Source organism: Carcharhinus amblyrhynchos, chromosome 8 (genome assembly GCF_965287045.1).
Source record: "Carcharhinus amblyrhynchos chromosome 8, sCarAmb.v2.hapA, whole genome shotgun sequence".
Taxonomy (NCBI): Eukaryota; Metazoa; Chordata; class Chondrichthyes; order Carcharhiniformes; family Carcharhinidae; genus Carcharhinus; species Carcharhinus amblyrhynchos.
This window is the reverse complement of record NC_137331.1, coordinates 114800473-114818433: the sequence shown is the minus strand read 5'-3', so window position 1 is coordinate 114818433 and position 17961 is coordinate 114800473. Positions and strand designations below refer to the sequence as shown.

The following is a 17961-nucleotide window of genomic DNA, read 5'->3' as shown; positions in this document are numbered from 1 at the left end:
AGACAAAGCATACCATTCATAGGGAAGGAAAGAGTGCCGGATGTTAGAGACACACAGTACAAGGGGCCACGGGCTTAGGGTGAAGGGGGAGAGGTATAACACAGATATTAGAGGGAGATTTTTCACATAGAGGGTAGTGGGGGTATGGAATGCTCTGCCAAGTAAGGTGGTGGAGGCAGGCATGCTGGAGTTGTTTAAGAGTAACTTAGACAGGCACATGAGTGGGTTGGAGATGGGAGGATATAGGAGATTGTTTTAAATAAGGTTCATTAGCATTGGGACGTCCCTGGTAACGTAAAAGGATGTGGTATGATAATAATGTTTTTCTCTTTTATATTCACAGGTTTTAAGTCGGTCCGCCTTGTTGTCCAACGAGGGGCATACACGCGATGGGTCGTACTTGGGCTGCTGTTGAATGTTCCAGAGTAGCCTAGTGCTTCATGTCGTTAGTGTGTGCTAAAACTGGACCAGATACTGGGCAACACGACAGCTCAGTGACTATCACTGTTTGCTGTGCAGATACATGGATTTGGGCCGGTGTCTGTGGGAGTTTGCGCATTCTCCCCGTGCTTGCGTGGGTTTTCTCCGGGTACTCCGGTTTCCTCCCACACCCCAAAGATGTGCTATTAGGCTGATTGGAAGTAATAAGTTGTCCCTAAATTAGTTTCCCTCAATGTGGAATGCCATAAACAAATAGATAAGGGTCATGGGTGGAGGGGGGGACTGGTGGTGTTAAAATGGCGGCGTGGGCTCGTTGGGCCGAAGGGCCTGTTTCCCGGGCTGTTTTTGTTCTTTGTTCTAGTGCTACCAAATAAACCTGTTGGACTTTAACTTGGTGTTGTAAGACTTCCAACTGTGCCCAACTCAGTCCAACACTGACAACTCCACATCATCCCTAGCTGTGACTGTGGCACTGCATTCTCTACTTTCTCATTTCCTTCTCTTTGAACTGTATAGCGCGCAAGAAACAATACTTCTCACTGCATACTAATACATACTAATACATACTAATGACAATAATAAACCAAATCAAATCATCTTTAAATCAATTAGCAGGAGCAAGTAATGTCTTAATTGAAAAAAAAATCATATTACAACTTATTCAAAGACTGGTTAATAGCCGTGTCATTTTGACTTTCTTACCCATGTGCTGGCACATTTAGTAACCTCTCCATGTTATTAAACAGCATCTTTATTGCCACAGGATCCCGAATTGAGCCAAGTTCAGTTAATATCAGTGCCTTTGACAGGTCTGCAAAGAGAAGATGTCAAACGGTTCAGTGAACTCACATTGACTGGCTCAGAAGTAGCATTGCCAACAATACAGCGCATCCAGAAATTAGCTCCAAGGTCTCTTTGCACCAAAGTGTCCTCTCCGAACTGCCTACTCTGCATCGGGATGAGTGAGCTGTCCTGTCAAAGCACTGGGTGTGAGTATGCAGTGACAGGGGGCCTGGGCATTGCTGTGAACTTAAACACTGACCTTTTCATCTCTGCAACTTAGGTCTAAATGCAGTCAGAAGAGTGCTTTGAAAATCTCCCTCTGGGATTACTATTTCACCCAGAATCGAACAGGGGGTTATATGTGAACTGGAAGAGATGCTTTCTCACCAGTGCGGACATCTGCCTTTTTGTTGATTATTTTTTTAAATGAGTTACGTGGCAGTTACAACACACAAACAGGCCATTGGGCCCCATTTGTCCATGGCCCAGACAAGCCCCTTTTCACATCCATCTTCATCCGACTCCCTCTATTTCCATATGGAAAAGAGCAAGAACAAAACTCCTGCCGGCTCAGTAAATGCTGTATTTATTTATTGTTATCTTTATTGGATTGGAGAGTGGAGGAAGGCTGGGAGTTTACCTGAACCTTGGGATTTGCTGATATGACTGTGGAGTGACAGGACTGGATTAAACCACTTGGGGTGGGGGGGGATGAGAAATCCAGCAGACTGCCAACCTGCCCACCAATGCCCACTCTGCAATTTCAGCAGCATCAGGAAGAGGGAGGGGTGACCTCGGATGAGCTACCTGTCAATGGGCAAACTAAAGCCCTTCCAGAAACGGGTGGCCCACACCAAATGCCCAGCTTGAGGTTTGCCCATGAGAGAAGCTGGCAGATGTTGGGAAGGGGCGGCTGGGGGTGGGGGGGTGGGGGTGGGTTGGCGAGAAAGACAGATAGATGGAGGGAGGAGGGCAAAAGAGATGTGCAGAGTATCCCCCCCAACAGGGTCCCCACAAGGGGTGTATTGTCTTTGCACACTCTCTCCCCCAGGGACCCTTCTTCCAAAGGTCTCTCAAACCCCTGCCCCGAACACCCCCATCCCCCCCTATTTGTAAAGTCATGGTCCAGTCCAGCCCATTTCCTCAAACCCCGAGTGCAGTACCGACAGTGACCAGCACTCCCAGTGGTGCTGCCAGCACCGGAGGGCTGCTTCTGATTTGGCTCCTTATCACTGTAGGTTTATTTCCCTCAAAAGTTCATCCAATTCCCTGTCCAAATCATTCATCATCTCCATTTCCAACACCCTCGTAAGCAGCGAGTTCCAAGTGCATTGAGAAGTTGTTCCTCAGAGCCCATCCTCCTGCAATTCTTCTGTCTCCTCTCATTCTTGTGGCATCAATTAATAGGAACATTTATTGTCCAGCTATCATAATCTTGTACACTTCCAGCAAATACAAACAACAATAAAAAGTACAGCACCAAATGAAGCTAATGAAATGCTTACAGTAAAACCTCACAAACTCCCACGGCCCCCACTCTACACCCTACACGCTCACAACAGCCCCGCCTCACCCCCCTGACTGTCTGTAAACACCACCAACCGTGACCTGATAACTGTCCCGAGTGGTGAAGGCCCAGCTTTCCACCTTCCACGGAAAATATGTTGGGTCCTTGGCTGCTGATGGCGGGTCAGGGGAGATCTGGCCACTTGCTCCACAGATGGACCATGAGGAGTAGGTCAGATTGTGGTTGTGCCCATGGGATTCAACCATGCACTGAACTCCTGCCCTGATGGGGGCGGTTTTATATCCACATTTGCTGTCAGCACAAATGGCAACTTGGGCGGAAGAATCTCAGAAGAATAGGAAAACGGGATTCCCGCCGGCGGGATCTAATGTTTCCATTCTTCCTGTCCCTCACCAGTGACGTAACGAGGTCCCGTCCCCATTTCAATACATTTCCATAAATTTTCATGCGATTAATGGGCTCTCCTGCTGTATGTTCATGGACAGCTGAAGGTATAAAATCATAGAATCCTACAGTGCAGAAGGAGACCATTCGGTCCATCAATTCTGCACCGACAACAATCCCACCCAGGCCCTATCCCTGTAAACGTATATATTTGTCCCGCTATTCCCTCTAACCTATGCATCCTGGGACAGTCAGTGGCAACTTAGCATGACTAATCCATCTAACTCGCACATCTTTAGAATGTGGGAGGAAACCGGAGCACCCAGAGGAAACCCACGCAGATACGGGGTGAACATGCAAACTCCACACAGACAGTGACCCAAGCCAGGAATCAAACCCGGGTCCCAGGCAGCAGTGCTAACCACAGTGCCACCGTGTTCCCCCTGACATTTAGAAACCCCCTCCCCCCCCAGATTTATCACAGGTATTTAAAAACATGAAGCAGTCGAAGAGGGGAGGGCCCCTCTGGGGAGCTCCATTGGGAGGCATTTCTCTTGGGAGGGGTGGAAAGTAGGAGGGGTGGGAAGGGGGGGTGCCTGTCCTGGTGGCTTGTGTTGGGGGCAGGAAGGAGTTGCAAGTCGCCACGGTGTACAGGTTCCCCATATCTGTTTGGGGGAGGGTGGGGGGCGTGGTTGAGGAGTTTTTTTTAAGCACAGATCATGGTGAGCTGGCTTTGCCGGCACTATCAGACCCTGCCCTGCCAGCGATACGGTGCCAGAGACATCCACAGCACGACTTTGCTCCAAGTGCTGTATGATACGGTGAGGAAAGGCTGTGGAGTCACGTGCCAGCTATCTCGCCGAGCCAGCAGGTAGAGTAACTCGGTATATTTCACCCATTCGTTCCTGGTGGCATCACAATTATTCACACACTGTGTCAGCTGAAGACTTTGAGTGAATTGTTAATCTCGACACTGCTTCCCCAGCTGAGAAAACAGAGAAAAAAGGCTGTCAATAGGCCCTGTCACCCACATGCACATGCACCCTTGGGTTACTCTGTTCCTCACACTGCCCCGTGGAGTTTTTACACTACTGCCTCTCCCTAGCCCTTCTGTCAAAACACATCGCCTCACACTTTTAAATACCATCTGTCACTTGTCTCCGATTCTGCTCGGTCTTAACTACAATCAATCGGTCACATCGTCTGTCTGTCGCTCCTCCAAGTTTGGTATTATCAGGACACTTTGACATTTTACTCTGTATTCTGAAATCCAAACCATTTATAGATATCACAAGTAGGAATCCCGGCACTGGTCCTTGTTTAACACCACTGCCTATCATGCTTCAGTCTGCAAACTAACCATTTCCCACTACTCGCTGTTTTCTGTCCTTAAGGCAGTTTTTTTTAATCATAGAATCCCTACAATGCAGTAGGAGGCCATTTGGCCCATCAAATCTGCCCCGACGATAATCCCACCCCAGGCCCTATCCCCATAACCCCACACATTTACTCTGCTAATCCCGCTAACCCACGCATCACGAGATACTAAATGGCCAATGCACCTAACCCGTGCATCCTTGGAGTGTGGGAGGAACCCGGAGGAAACCCACGCAGACACGGGGAGAACGTGCAAACTCCACACAGACAGTGACCCAAGCCGGGAATTGAACCCGGGTCCCTGGAGCTATGAGACTGCAGTGCTAACCACTGTGCCGCCGTGCCAGATCTTTTTTATTTCAAAAACCCATTTTTGTGGCCCATCCTTCTGCACCCGCCCCAGTGAAGAGCTCGGAGATGTGAGATGCACAAAGATGCAGTTGTCTATCCTGCGTTATCTGGGAGTAATCCATGTGAAATGGGGTGGGAAAAAGAATAAGTGGATAAGAAAATGACCATTAACTAACTGTTCATCGCCAAAAGCAATTCAATTAATTTCCTTTCTCCTGTGCCACGAACTCGAACTCTTGTTCAAATGGCCTTTACACATTTACATCAGAAAATACGAGGCAGAGAAGGTGAACTAACCTGTCTGATTGGATGCCTGAAGTTTCTGCCCATTACAAAATGCTCCATGACCTTTTCTGCCAGTGTATAACTTCTCTTCGACACAGCTATAAATTACACCAACTTCAAGCTGTTGGGACAGAAATAGGGGAAAATAATGTCATCAACAACCTGGGCTCCTTCAACAACAACATTTGGCATAAGGTTCATGGTGGGAGATATAGGAGGGATAAGAACATAAGAACATAAGAAATAGGAGCAGGAGTAGGCCATCTGGCCCTTCGAGCCTGCCCCGCCATTCAATAAGATCATGGCTGATCTGTCGTGGCTCAGTTCCACTTTCCCGCCCTCTCCCCATAACCCTTAATCCCCTCTCTTATCAAAAACCCATCAACCCGCTTCTTAAAAATATTTAGCGAGGCAGCCTCCACCACTTCAACGGGCAGAGAATTCCAGAGATTCACCACCCTTTGAGTGAAGAAGTTCCTCCTCAACTCCGTTCTGAACCGCCCCCCCTTTATCTTGAGGCTGTGCCCCCTAGTCCTACTGTCTTTTTTGAGCGGGAAGAGTCTTTCCACCTCTATCCTATCCATCCCATTCATCATCTTATACGTCTCAATGAGATCTCCCCTCATTCTTCTAAACTCTAACGAGTACAAGCCTAGTTTATTCAGCCTCTCCTCATAGCTCAACCCCCTCAACTCCGGTATCAGCCTAGTAAACCTCCTCTGCACTCCCTCCAAGGCCAAAATATCCTTGGTAGGTTCTTCACTCAGAGAGTGGTTGGGGTGTGGGATGGACTGCCTGCTGTGGTAGTGGAGTCGGACACTTTAGGAACTTTCAAGGGGTTATTGGATAGGCACATGGAGTACACCAGAATGATAGGGAGTGGGGATAGCTTGATCTTGGGTTTGGACGTGGCTCGGCACAACATCGAGGGCCGAAGGGCCTGTACTGTTCTATGTTCTGTGTTCTATGTTCTAACATGTATTTATACAGCACCTTTAGCATAATGGGGTGAGTCACAGGAGCATTACAGAACAAAATAGGAGACCAACCCAATATTTTTTGAATTATTTCATGTGATGTGGGCGTCACTGGCAAGGCCATCCCTAATTGCTCTCAAACCGAGTGGTTATGGTTAGATAGATAAGAATTCAACATTTCTTTTTTGTTTTTATTTTCGTCCTGTTCTTTGCTAATTATTATCCTTTTTTTATTTAAAAAATGTCTACTTAAACTGCTCTCCCTGTGAACAAATCAGTGCCTCCTTATCAAAACCAGATTGTGAAGCCTCTGTTCAACGTCCAATTTATTTAACAATTCAATGTTTCCCCCCCAGAGGGCATTGCCCCCTTTCTGACAGATCAAAACCAAGCTTGCAGCGTCATAGTGAGTAGGGTTTAACAGAATTTTGCAAAACTGGACTGAAAGAAGTCCGATGAGTGTAGTCCCACCCAGCTGGATGACACTGGAGAGGTATTGGACAAGGACCATATGGACAACCTTGTCAACCAGGCAGGTTAAGGAGGACATAAGGGGAAAGTTTACCTTTATTACATAGGAGGCAATGGCCTAGTGGTATTATTGCCAGACTATTAATCCAAAAACTCAGCTAATGTTCTGGGGACCCAAGCTCGAATCCCACCATGGCAGATGGTGGAATTTGAATTCAATAAAAATGATCTGGAATTAGGAATCTACTGATGACCATGAAACCACTGTCGATTCTTAGAAATGCCCATCTGGTTCATTAATGTCCTTCAGGGAGGGAAATCTGCCATCCTTACCTGGTGTGGCCCACATGTGACTCCAGAGCCACAGAAATATGCGGTTGACTCTCAACTGCCCTCTGAAATGACCAAGCAAGCCAGCCAGTTGTATCAGTCAAGGGCAACTAGGGATGGGCAATAAATGCTGGCCAGCCAGCAGCACCCATGTTCCACAAATTAATTATTCAAAAAAAAAGGATGTAGTTTAGCCTGTTTAGTTATTGAGGTGGAGCCAAAATTTAAACATGGAGTTCTGAAAAAGTTGGACACAAATTTCGGAGGTGACAACACATTCAAGAACCTGAGGGGAACGGGAGGTTGGAGACACGGCTGTAGTTTTCGAGGACAATGGGGTCTTTGAGGAGATGGGTGAAGCCTGCAGTACCTGAGGAGATGGAATCTCTGAGAATATCAGCGAAGGTGCGAGCCCAGAAAGCAAGCTGGATGGTCAGCAGTTTAGTAAGAAATGGATCGAGAGAGCAGGAATTGAGCTCAGAAAGGACAAGCTGGAAGACGGGAATGAAACTATAGGAAGAGGCAGGTTCAGGGGCTGAGCCAGGGAGCTGTTTTTCAAAGATGTTTTCCCCAGAAGTGACAGAAGCAACTGATTAGATGGTCTTGATTTTAACAACCAAACTATCCCTGAGCTCCTCATACTTATTGTTGGAGGTGAAAGAAAGACAGACTTGCATTTATATAATACTCTTCATGACCATCAAGAAATAGGAGCAGAATTAGGCCACTCGGCCCATCGAGTCTGCTCTGCCATTCAATCATGGCTGATATTTTTCTCATCCCCATTCTCCTGCCTTTTCCCCATAGCCCCGATCCCCTTATTAACCAAGAACCTATCTATCTCTGTTTTAAAGACACTCAATGTCCTGGCGTCCACAGCCTTCTGTGGCAAAGAGTTCCACAGATTCACCACTCTCTGGCTGAAGAAATTCCTCCTCATCTCTGTTGTAAAGGATCGTCTCTTTAGCCTGAGGTTGTGCCCTCTGGTTCTAGTATTTCCTACTAGTGGAAACATCCTCTCTATCCAGGCCTTGTAGTATCCTGTAAGTTACAATAAGATCTCCCCTCATCCATCTAAACTCTGACGAGTACAGACACAGAATTCTCAACCATTCCTCATACGACAAGCTCTTCACTCCAGGGATCATTCTTGTGAACCTACTCTGGACCTTTCCAAGGTCAGCACATCCTTCCTTAGATATGGGGTCCAAAGCTGCTCACGATACTCCAAATGGGGTCTGAGCAGAACCTCATCCAGCCTCAGAAGTATATCCCTGCTCTTGTATTCTACCCTCTAGACAGGGGAGAGGGGGACTGGTGGTGTTGAGATGGCAGCGCGGGCTCGTTGGGCCGAAGGGCCTGTTTCCCGGGCTGATTTTGTTCTTTGTTCTTTTGAATGCTAACATTGCATTTATCTTCCTAACTGCCAACTGAACCTGCACGTTAACCTTAAGAGAATCTGGAACAATGACTCCCAAGTCCCTTTGTCCTTTTAATTTCTAAGCAATTCCCATTTAGAAAATAGTCTGTGCCTTCATTCCTCCTTTCAAAGTGCATACCTCACACTTTTCCACATTGTATTCAATCTGCCAATTCTTTGCCCACTCTCCTAACCTGCCCAAGTCCTTCTGCCGCCCTCCTGCTTCCTCAATACTCCCTGTCCCTCTACATATCTTTGTATCATCTGCAAACTTGGCAACAATGCCTTCAGTTCCTTCCTCCAAATCGTTAATGTATATTGTGAAAAGTTGTGGTCCCAGCACTGAGCCCTGAGGCATACCATTAGTCACCGGCTGCCATCCTGAAAAAGATCCCTTTATCCCCACTCTCTGCCAGTCAGCCAATCCTTTATCCAAGCCAGGATTTTACCCTCAACACCATGGGCTCTTATTTAACAGTCTCCCATGCGGCACCTTTCTGGAAATTATATAAATCACGTCCATTGCTTCTCCTTTATCTAACTTCCTTGTTACCTCCTCAAAGATTAACAGATTTGTCAGACATGACCTTTCCCGACAAAGCCATGATGACTCAATCCTATTTTATCCTGCACTTCCAAGTACTCTGCGATCTCATCTTTAATAACAGACTCTAAAATCTTGCCAATCAGCCTATAATTTCCTGTCTGCTGCTTTCCTCCCATTCTTAAACAGCTGTATTACATTAGCCACTTTCCAGTCCTCTGGGACCCTCCCTGCTTCCAGTGATTTCTGAAATATCATCACCAATGCCTCCACAATTTCCTCAGCTATCTCTTTTAGCCCATCCGGTCCAGGTGATTTCTCCACCTTCAGACCTTTCAGTTTCCCCAGAATCTTCTCCTTAGTGATACAGTCCCCTGTGCCCCCTCTCCTGGAGCTTTGGCATCCCACTGGTGTCTCCCGCCACGAAGACTGATGCAATGTAACTATTCAGTTCCTCCGACATTACTTTGTTTCCTATTATTACTTCTCCAGGCTCATTTTCCAGTGGTCCAATGGCTATTTTTGCCTCTCCCTTACCTTTTATATATATATCTTCTTTTATATTATTAGCTAGCTTATACTCCTATTTCATCTCCTCTCACCCTTATTGCTTTGTTAGTTGTCCTCTGTACACTTTTAAAAGCTTCCCAATCCTCTGGCTTCCCACTAATCCTCGTCACTTTGTACGCTTTTCCTTATGCTTTTATGCTGTCCCTGACTTCCCTCATCAGCTCTGGATGCCTCGTCCTCCCCTTAGCATGTTTCCTCCTTCTTGGGATGAATTTCTGGTGTGCCTCCCGGATAACCCCCAAAAACCCCTGCCATTGCTGATCCACTGTCTTCCCTGCTAGTCTCCCTTTCCAATCAACTCTGGCCAGCTCCTTCCTCACATCTTTGTAATTACCTTTATTTAATTGTAAAACGGTTACATCTGATTCCAGCTTCTCCCTCTCAAACTGCAGGGTAAATTCTATCATATTGTGGTCACTGTTCCCTAAGGGCTCCTTCACCTTAAGTTCCCTAATCAAGTCTGCCTCATTCCACATCACCAAATCCACTGCCTGTTCCCTAGTTGGCTCTGTCACAAACTGCTCCAAAATACCATCTCTTAGACTCTCCACAAATTCCTCTTTTTAGGATTCACTACCTACCTGATTTTCCCTGTCCACCTGCATATTGAAGTCTCCCATCATTATTGTAACATTGCCTTTTTTATACGCCTTTTCTATCTCCTGATTTATTTTCTGCCCCACTTCCTGACTATTGCTGGGAGGGTCTGTACACCACTCCCACCAGGGTCTTTTTACCTTTGCGATTCCTCAACTCTACCCACAGAGATTCTATGCCTTCTGATTCTGTATTAGTTCTTGCTATCGATTTAACTTCATTCCTCACTAAAAATGCAACCTTGCCCCCTTTGCCCATCTGCCTGTCCTTTTGATAGGTCATGTATCCTTGGCTACTTGGATCCCAGCCCTGATCTCCCTGCAGCCACGTCTCTGCGTTGCCCACATCATCGTACCGGCCAATTTCAATGTGCACATCAAGCTCATTTACCTTGTTCCACACACTGCGTACATTTAGGTACAACACCCTCAGCCCGGCATTGACCATCTCCCTTCTCATACTTGTCACCGTTTTTGTTCTGCCTGAGGTTAGATTCCTGCCATCTTCTATACTCTCTGTTCTATTACGTGGTCTGGAAAACTTTATTGACCTCTCCTGAGGCCCCAGCTCCATTAACCTGCACTTCTACCCTCTCCTTAAACTTTGATTTTCTAATTCATACAACTGAACCCTCCCCCCTACTATTTATTTAAAGCCCTGTCTACAGCCCTAGTTATACGATTCACCAGGACTCTGGTCCCAGCACGATTCAGATGAAGACCATCCCATCGGAACGATCCTCTCTTCCCCAATACTGGTACCAACGTCCCTTGAATTCAACCCATTCCTCCCACACCAATCTTTGAACCATGCATTTACCTCCTCAATCTTATTGACCCTGTGCCAATTAGTTCATGGCTCAGGTAGTAATCCACAGATTATCACCTCTTTGGTTCTGCTTTTTAATTTAGCTTCAAGCTGTTCCTACTCCCTTCGCAGAGCCTTTGTCCCGTTCTATCCATGTTATTGGTATCTACATAGACCAAGACAACTGGATCTTTACCCTCCTACTCCAAGTTCCTCTGCAGATGAGATATCCTGAACCCAAGCACCAGGAAGGTAACACAACCTTTGGGACTCTCGATCCTGGTCACAGTGTTAATGCCCCTAACTATATTATCCTCAATTACAACTACATTTCTTTTTTCTTCCCCCACTCGAACGGTTCTCTGTACCACGGTGCTGTGGTCAGTTTGCTCATCCTTCCTGCAGTACCCATCCACACAGAGAGCAGAAAACGTGAATCTGTTGGACAAGTTCAGGGACTGAGTCTCCTGCAGCCCTACCTCCTGGATCCCTTTACCTACCTCACCTGCAGCCACACTCTCCCTGTCCACTGGCTGTATTTAATCTAAGGAGTGTGAGCGCCTCCTGGAACACAGCATCCAGGTATCTTTCCCCCTCCCTGATGTGTCACAGTGTCCGAAGCTCAGAATCCAGTTCATGAGCTGGAGTTCCTCAAGCAACCAACACGACTTACTGCAGACGTGCTCACTGGGAGCCACAACGGGGTCCACCAGCTCCCATATCTTGCACTGCCAGGTATTTTAAAGCATTTTACAGCCAATGAACTTTTTTTTTAAAAAGAGAGTGACTCATGGTTGTACCAATCTGTGCATATCAAGGTCCGATAGACAGCAATGTGATAAACTGTGCTTTTGTGGTTATGATTGAGTGATAAATACACTACACTCTGAAATAGTGCCATGGGAGCTTTCACATCCACCAGAGGAGGTAGATTGGGCCTACATTTAACATCTCACCTGAAAGATGACCTCTAACTGCACAGGGCTCCCTCAGTACTGCGCTGGAGTGTCAGTCTTTGACCTCTGAGCTCAAGCCCTGAAGTGGGCCTTCAACTTATGACTCAGCAGTCAGAATACTTGGCAATGGAGGAGCTGTGCATTGGAGGTCACAACAATGGTTTGCAGAGGAGTAAAAGCAGATGCCATTACCTTTGCAACCCGAGGGGATCCTGGAATAGTGAGCAGTTTCTGCACGCAGCCAATGATACTTTAACATTGGGTGTAAACCACAAAGTCAGCCTTCAACACCATTATTCATACAAAACTCATCTCCAAGCTCTGTGGCCTGGGCCTCGGCTCCTCTCTCTGCGACTGAACTTCCTAACCCACAGACCGCAATCAGTAAGGATAGGCAACAACACCTCCTCCACAATCCTCCTCAACACCGGTGCCCCACAAAGCTGTGTCCTCAGCCCCTTCCTATACTCCTTACAACACCCATGACTGTGGGGCTAAATTCTGCTCCAACTCCATTTACAAGTTTGCTGATGACACCACCGTAGTGGGTTGGATCACAAACAATGACGAGACAGAGTACAGGAAAGAGATAGAGTGTGGTTATGATTGAGTGATAAATACACTACACTCTGAAATAGTGCCATGGGAGCTTTTACATCTACCAGAGGAGGTAGATTGGGCCTACATTTAACATCTCACCTGAAAGATGACCTCTAACTGCACAGGGCTCCCTCAGTACTGCGCTGGAGTGTCAGTCTTTGACCTCTGAGCTCAAGCCCTGAAGTGGGCCTTCAACTTATGACTCAGCAGTCACAACTAGTGCGACGACAATAATGTCTCCTTCAATATCAGTGAAGGAGATGGTCATCGACTTCAGGAAGTGTAGTGAAGGGCATGCCCCTGTCTATATCTATGGGGAACGAAGTGGAAATTGTTGAGAACTTCATGTTTTTAGTTGTCCAAATCATCAGCAACCTGTCCTGGGCCCTCCGTACCAATACTATAGTTAAGAAAGTCCACCAATGCCTCTAATATCTCACAAGGCTATGACAATTCGTCATGTCCCCTACGACTCTCAGCAACATTTACAGATACACCATAGAAAGCATTCTTCCTGGTTGTATCACAGCTTGGTATGGCTCCTGCTCTGCCTACGACCACAAGAAACTACAAAAGGCCACGAATGTAGCCCAGTCCATCACGCAAACCAACCTCCCATCTATTGACTCTGTCTACACTTCCCGCTGCCTTGGCAAAGCAGTCAGGATAATCAAGGACCCCACGCACCCCGGACATTCTCTCTTTTACCTTCTTCCTTCAGGAAAAAGATACAAAAGTCTGAGGTCACATATCCACCGACTCAAGAACAGATTCTTCCCTGCTGCTATCAGACTTTTGAATGAACCTCCATCATATTAAATTGATCTTTCTCTACACCCTAGCTATTACTGTTACACTATACTCTGCACACTCTCCTTTCCTTCCCTATGAACATATGCTTTGTCTGTATAGCACACAAGAAACAATACTTTTGACTGTATATTAATACATGTGATAATAAAAGTCAACATAATTATTAATTTCAGAAGTGAATGAAGGCAGAAGAAAGTAGTTATTTCACATCAAGCACCTCAGAAAAAAATTAAAATTTTAGAGAATAAAATTTGGGCAGGAGAGAGAGAGCATTTACTTTTAAATTTTATAAAATGTATGTTTCTAATTTGTTAGATGGATAAGATGGATATAGAGGGATATGGGCCAAATATGGGCAATTGGGATTAGCTTAGGGGTTTAAAAAAAGGGCAGCATGGACAAGTTGGGCCGAAAGGCCTGTTTCCATACTGTAAACCTCTACGACTCTATGACTCTAGATATGTTCAAGAGGGAGCTGGATGTGGTCCTTGCAGCTAAAAGCTATGGAGAGAAGGTGGGAGTGGGATACTGAAAGTGCATGATTATGATCATATTGAATGGTAGTGCAGGCTCGAAGGGCTGAATGGCCTTCTCCTGCACTTATTTTCTATGTACCTCTGTACGCTAACTCCTCAGCCCTAACTGACACAGCTCCAGCTCGCAATGATTTCTTCATTAGTCAAAATCTCATTCCACTCTGAAGGTGCCCTGTTTAATTATCTCGCTCTGCATTATTAGCTGACTTCAGCTGATCTGGAAAGATGGTGGCCACAATTAGTCTTAATGCCTCTGGTCTGGTGAGGGGAGAGGGGAGGGGGCTATCTGCTCCTCATTGCTAACCAATGAACATATGAGATGAATAGCAGACAAGTTTTCAGATCAGGTTTGGTTGTGTGACAGGATTCATAGAAATCCTTACAGTGCAGAAGGAAGCCATTCTACCCATCGAGTCTGCACCAACCACAATCCCACCCAGGTCCTACCCTCATAAGACCATAAGACCTAGGAGCAGAATTAGGCCACTCGGCCCATCGAGTCTGCTCAGCCATTCAATCATGGCTGATATTACTCTCATCCCCGTTCTCCTGCCTTTTCCCCATAACCCCTGATCCCCTTATTAATCAAGAACCTATCTATTTCTATCTTAAAGACACTCAATGATCTGGCCTCCACAGCCTTCTGCGGCAAAGAGTTCCACAGATTCACCACTCTCTGGCTGAAGAAACTCCTCCTCATCTCCGTTTTAAAGGATCGTCCCTTTAGCCTGAGGTTGTGCCCTCTGGTTCACTGCTCCATGTATTTACCCTAACTAATCTCCTGACACTAAGGGGCAATTTAGCATGGAAAATCTATCTAATCTGTACATTTTTGAACTTGTGGGAGGAAACCGGACCACCTGGAGGAAACCCACGGGGAGAACGTGCAAACTCAGACAGTGACCCACGCCAGGAATCAGACTGAGGTCCCTGGCGCTGTGAGGCAGCAGTGCTAACCACCGTGCCACCCCAATGATGTTCCAATGACCCAGCGACAATCACCATCCATTCTCAATAAATCGAGTTATTTGGGGCAGCTAGGCTGTGAATCTAGAAATGTACCCCAGGAAAGAGTTAAATTCTGAAGGAGAGGCGGAGATTGAGGAGGGGGAAGGAAACTGATGAAACTGTGACACAGTGAAGGCAGAGGCCGGTTCGCCACACAATAATCTTTACCTCTTTTTTGACAGAAAGTCCAATAGAAACTGCCACCACCGGCGCTCTAAAAAAGAGAAGTCAATGTCATCATTCTGCTTGATGTAGCAATGTTACTTCAGAAATTGAAAGAAAGAAAACAATTGCGTGGCCCAGTGTGGAAATCTAATAGATCCTGAGGCCCAGTGTGGAAATCTAATAGATCCCGAGGCTCAGTGTGGAAATCTAACAGATCCCAAGGCGCAGTGTGGAAATCTAACAGATCCTGAGGCCCAGTGTGGAAATCTAACAGATCATAAGGCCCAGTATGGAAATCTAATAGATCCCGAGGCCCAGTGTGGAAATCTAACAGATCCTGAGGCCCAGTGTGGAAATCTAACAGATCATAAGGCCCAGTATGGAAATCTAATAGATCCCGAGGCCCAGTGTGGAAATCTAACAGATCCTGAGGCTCAGTGTGGAAATCTAACAGATCCCGAGGCCCAGTGTGGAAATCTAACAGATCCCGAGGCCCAGTGTGGAAATCTAACAGATCCTGAGGCCCAGTGTGGAAATCTAACAGATCCCGAGGCCCAGTGTGGAAATCTAACAGATCCTGAGGCCCAGTGTGGAAATCTAACAGATCCTGAGGCCCAGTGTGGAAATCTAACAGATCCTGAGGCCCAGTGTGGAAATCTAACAGATCCTGAGGCCCAGTGTGGAAATCTAACAGATCCTGAGGCCCAGTGTGGAAATCTAATAGATCCTGAGGCCCAGTGTGGAAATCTAACAGATCCTGAGGCCCAGTGTGGAAATCTAATAGATCCTGAGGCCCAGTGTGGAAATCTAATAGATCCTGAGGCCCAGTGTGGAAATCTAATAGATCCTGAGGCCCAGTGTGGAAATCTAATAGATCCCGAGGCCCAGTGTGGAAATCTAACAGATCCTGAGGCCCAGTGTGGAAATCTAACAGATCCCGATGTCCTGAAACGCATCTCAATAGAAATGCCGGTTTTCAGACTGTAATTAAACTGCCACCAACAAAGTTGCAAAGAAAATGTAGCTTCAAAACACTCAAGCTTGTTTCCCAGACACTAGCTGCATAAGAATTTAATCCTTTTAATACAATGTCAGTTGAGGCTCAATTGATGGCACTCTCATGCCTGGGGCAGCACAGTGGCACAGTGGTTAGCACTGCTGCCTCACAGCACCAGGGACCCGGGTTCAATTCCCGGCTTGGGTCACTGTCTGTATGGAGTTTGCATGTTGTCCCCATGTCTGCGTGGGTTTCCTCCGGGTGCTCCGGTTTCCTCCCACAGTCTGAAAGACGCGCTGTTAGATGCATTGACCCAAACAGGCTTTGGCGTGTGGTAACTAGGGGATTTTCACAGTAACTTCACTGCAGTGTTAATCTAAGCCTACTTGTGACACTAATAAATAAACAAAACAAAAACTTAAAGAAGTCACATAGCCAGAGGGGTGAATTTTACTGTCTCGCCCAGCATGGAAATCCGAGCGGGTGAGGGTTGAACCATGGAAAGGTGTGTGGACCTTGGGTAGGATTTTCTGGTTCAGGACGAGCGCGGCTGTAAAATCCCGCCCAAAGAGTCATACGGCAATACAGCACGGGAACAGGCCCTTCGGCCCAACCGGTCCATGCCGACCATAGTGCCCTCCCAATTGTAAGTCATAGGTTCAAGCCCCACTCCAGTGCCCCGAGCACTAGTTCTATGCTGACACTCCGGTGCAGGGTCACAGGAATGATGCACTGCCTGAGATATTGTCTTCCCGGTGAGACACTGCGCTCACTCAATGAAGCATTGAAGATCGCGTGGCACTACTTTGGAAGAGCAGAAGTTCTCCACAATGTCATGGATGGTACTTATCCCTTAGCCAACAACACAAAACAGATTATCCAGTCATTACCACATTGCTAGGCGTGGGACCACATTGTGCACACTGGCTGCCACAGTTCACACATTAAAAAAGTGACTGCACTTCTAGAGTGCGTTATTGACTATAATGTGGTTTGGAAAGTCCCAAGGTGCTGAAAGGCGCTATATAAATACACTAACTCAGTGATGCAATTGTTTCCTCATTGCTTGTGGGGGATCAACTTCCTGTGTTTGACATTGATATTCTTCCTGGCTTTGTTTAAGTATCCACAAATAATAATTAGTGTAATAATCACTCAACAATCTTCATGACAGATAGAAATGAAGCCCATTCTTTTCCCAAGGAGATGGAAGTGCCATTTTATACACACGTCATTATCAAAGTGTCACCAGAGTCCCAGAGGGCAACAGGCTGCCATCACGATGAGGAGAGAGCTGACAGGTGGTGAGAAGGGGTAAATCTTATAGAACTAAGGTGAGGAGAAATTTTCTCACCCAGAGGGTGGTGAATGTGTGGAATTCACTACCACAGAAAGTAGTTGAGGCCAAAATGTTGTCTAATTTTAAGAAGAAATTAGATATAGCTCTTGGGGCTAAAGGGATCAAGGGATATGGGAGGAAGTGGAGGGGGGGGAGGAATCAGGATACTGAATTTGATGATCATAATGAATGGTGGAGCAGGCTCAAAGGGCCAAATGGCTTACTCCTGCTTCTAGTTTCTATGTTTCTATTTAACCTGACCTCAGGCAAAGGGCAATGTTGAGAAGGAAGGGCCTTCCTAAATGATCTCAGCCGGTAGTGGAATTCAACAGCGGCACAGTGGTTAGCACTGCTGCCTTATAGCATCAGGGACATGGCTCAATTCCGGCCTTGAGTCATTGGCAGTGTGGAGTTGGCACATTCTACCCATATCTGCATGGGTTTCCTCCGGGTGCTCTGGTTTCCCCCACACTCCAAAGTTGTGTGGGTTAGATTGACTGGCCATGCCAAATTGCCACTTCGCGTCAGAGGGATTAGCAGGGTGAACATGTGGGGTTACAGTAATAGGGCCTGGGTTGGATTATTGTCAATGCAGGCTTGATGGACCAAATGGCCTCTTTCTGCACCATAGGGATTCTATGATTCTATGAGTCACCCGAGGCTGGAATTGAACCCGGGTCTC

General features: G+C 46.6%; 1 protein-coding gene across 1 annotated transcript in view; it reads right to left on the bottom strand.

Moving 5' to 3' along the window:
• The window catches only part of LOC145346847 (inositol monophosphatase 2-like), a 45985-nt gene that overhangs the window by 9824 nt on the left and 18200 nt on the right, over positions 1-17961 (bottom strand). Inside the window, exons 4-6 of the mRNA XM_080194675.1 lie at positions 14947-14992; positions 5162-5270; positions 1144-1252 (exon numbers count right to left, since the gene is read on the bottom strand). Of these exons, the coding sequence (XP_080050801.1) occupies positions 1144-1252; positions 5162-5270; positions 14947-14992 (264 nt within the window). The remainder of the gene's footprint in view (positions 1-1143; positions 1253-5161; positions 5271-14946; positions 14993-17961) is intronic.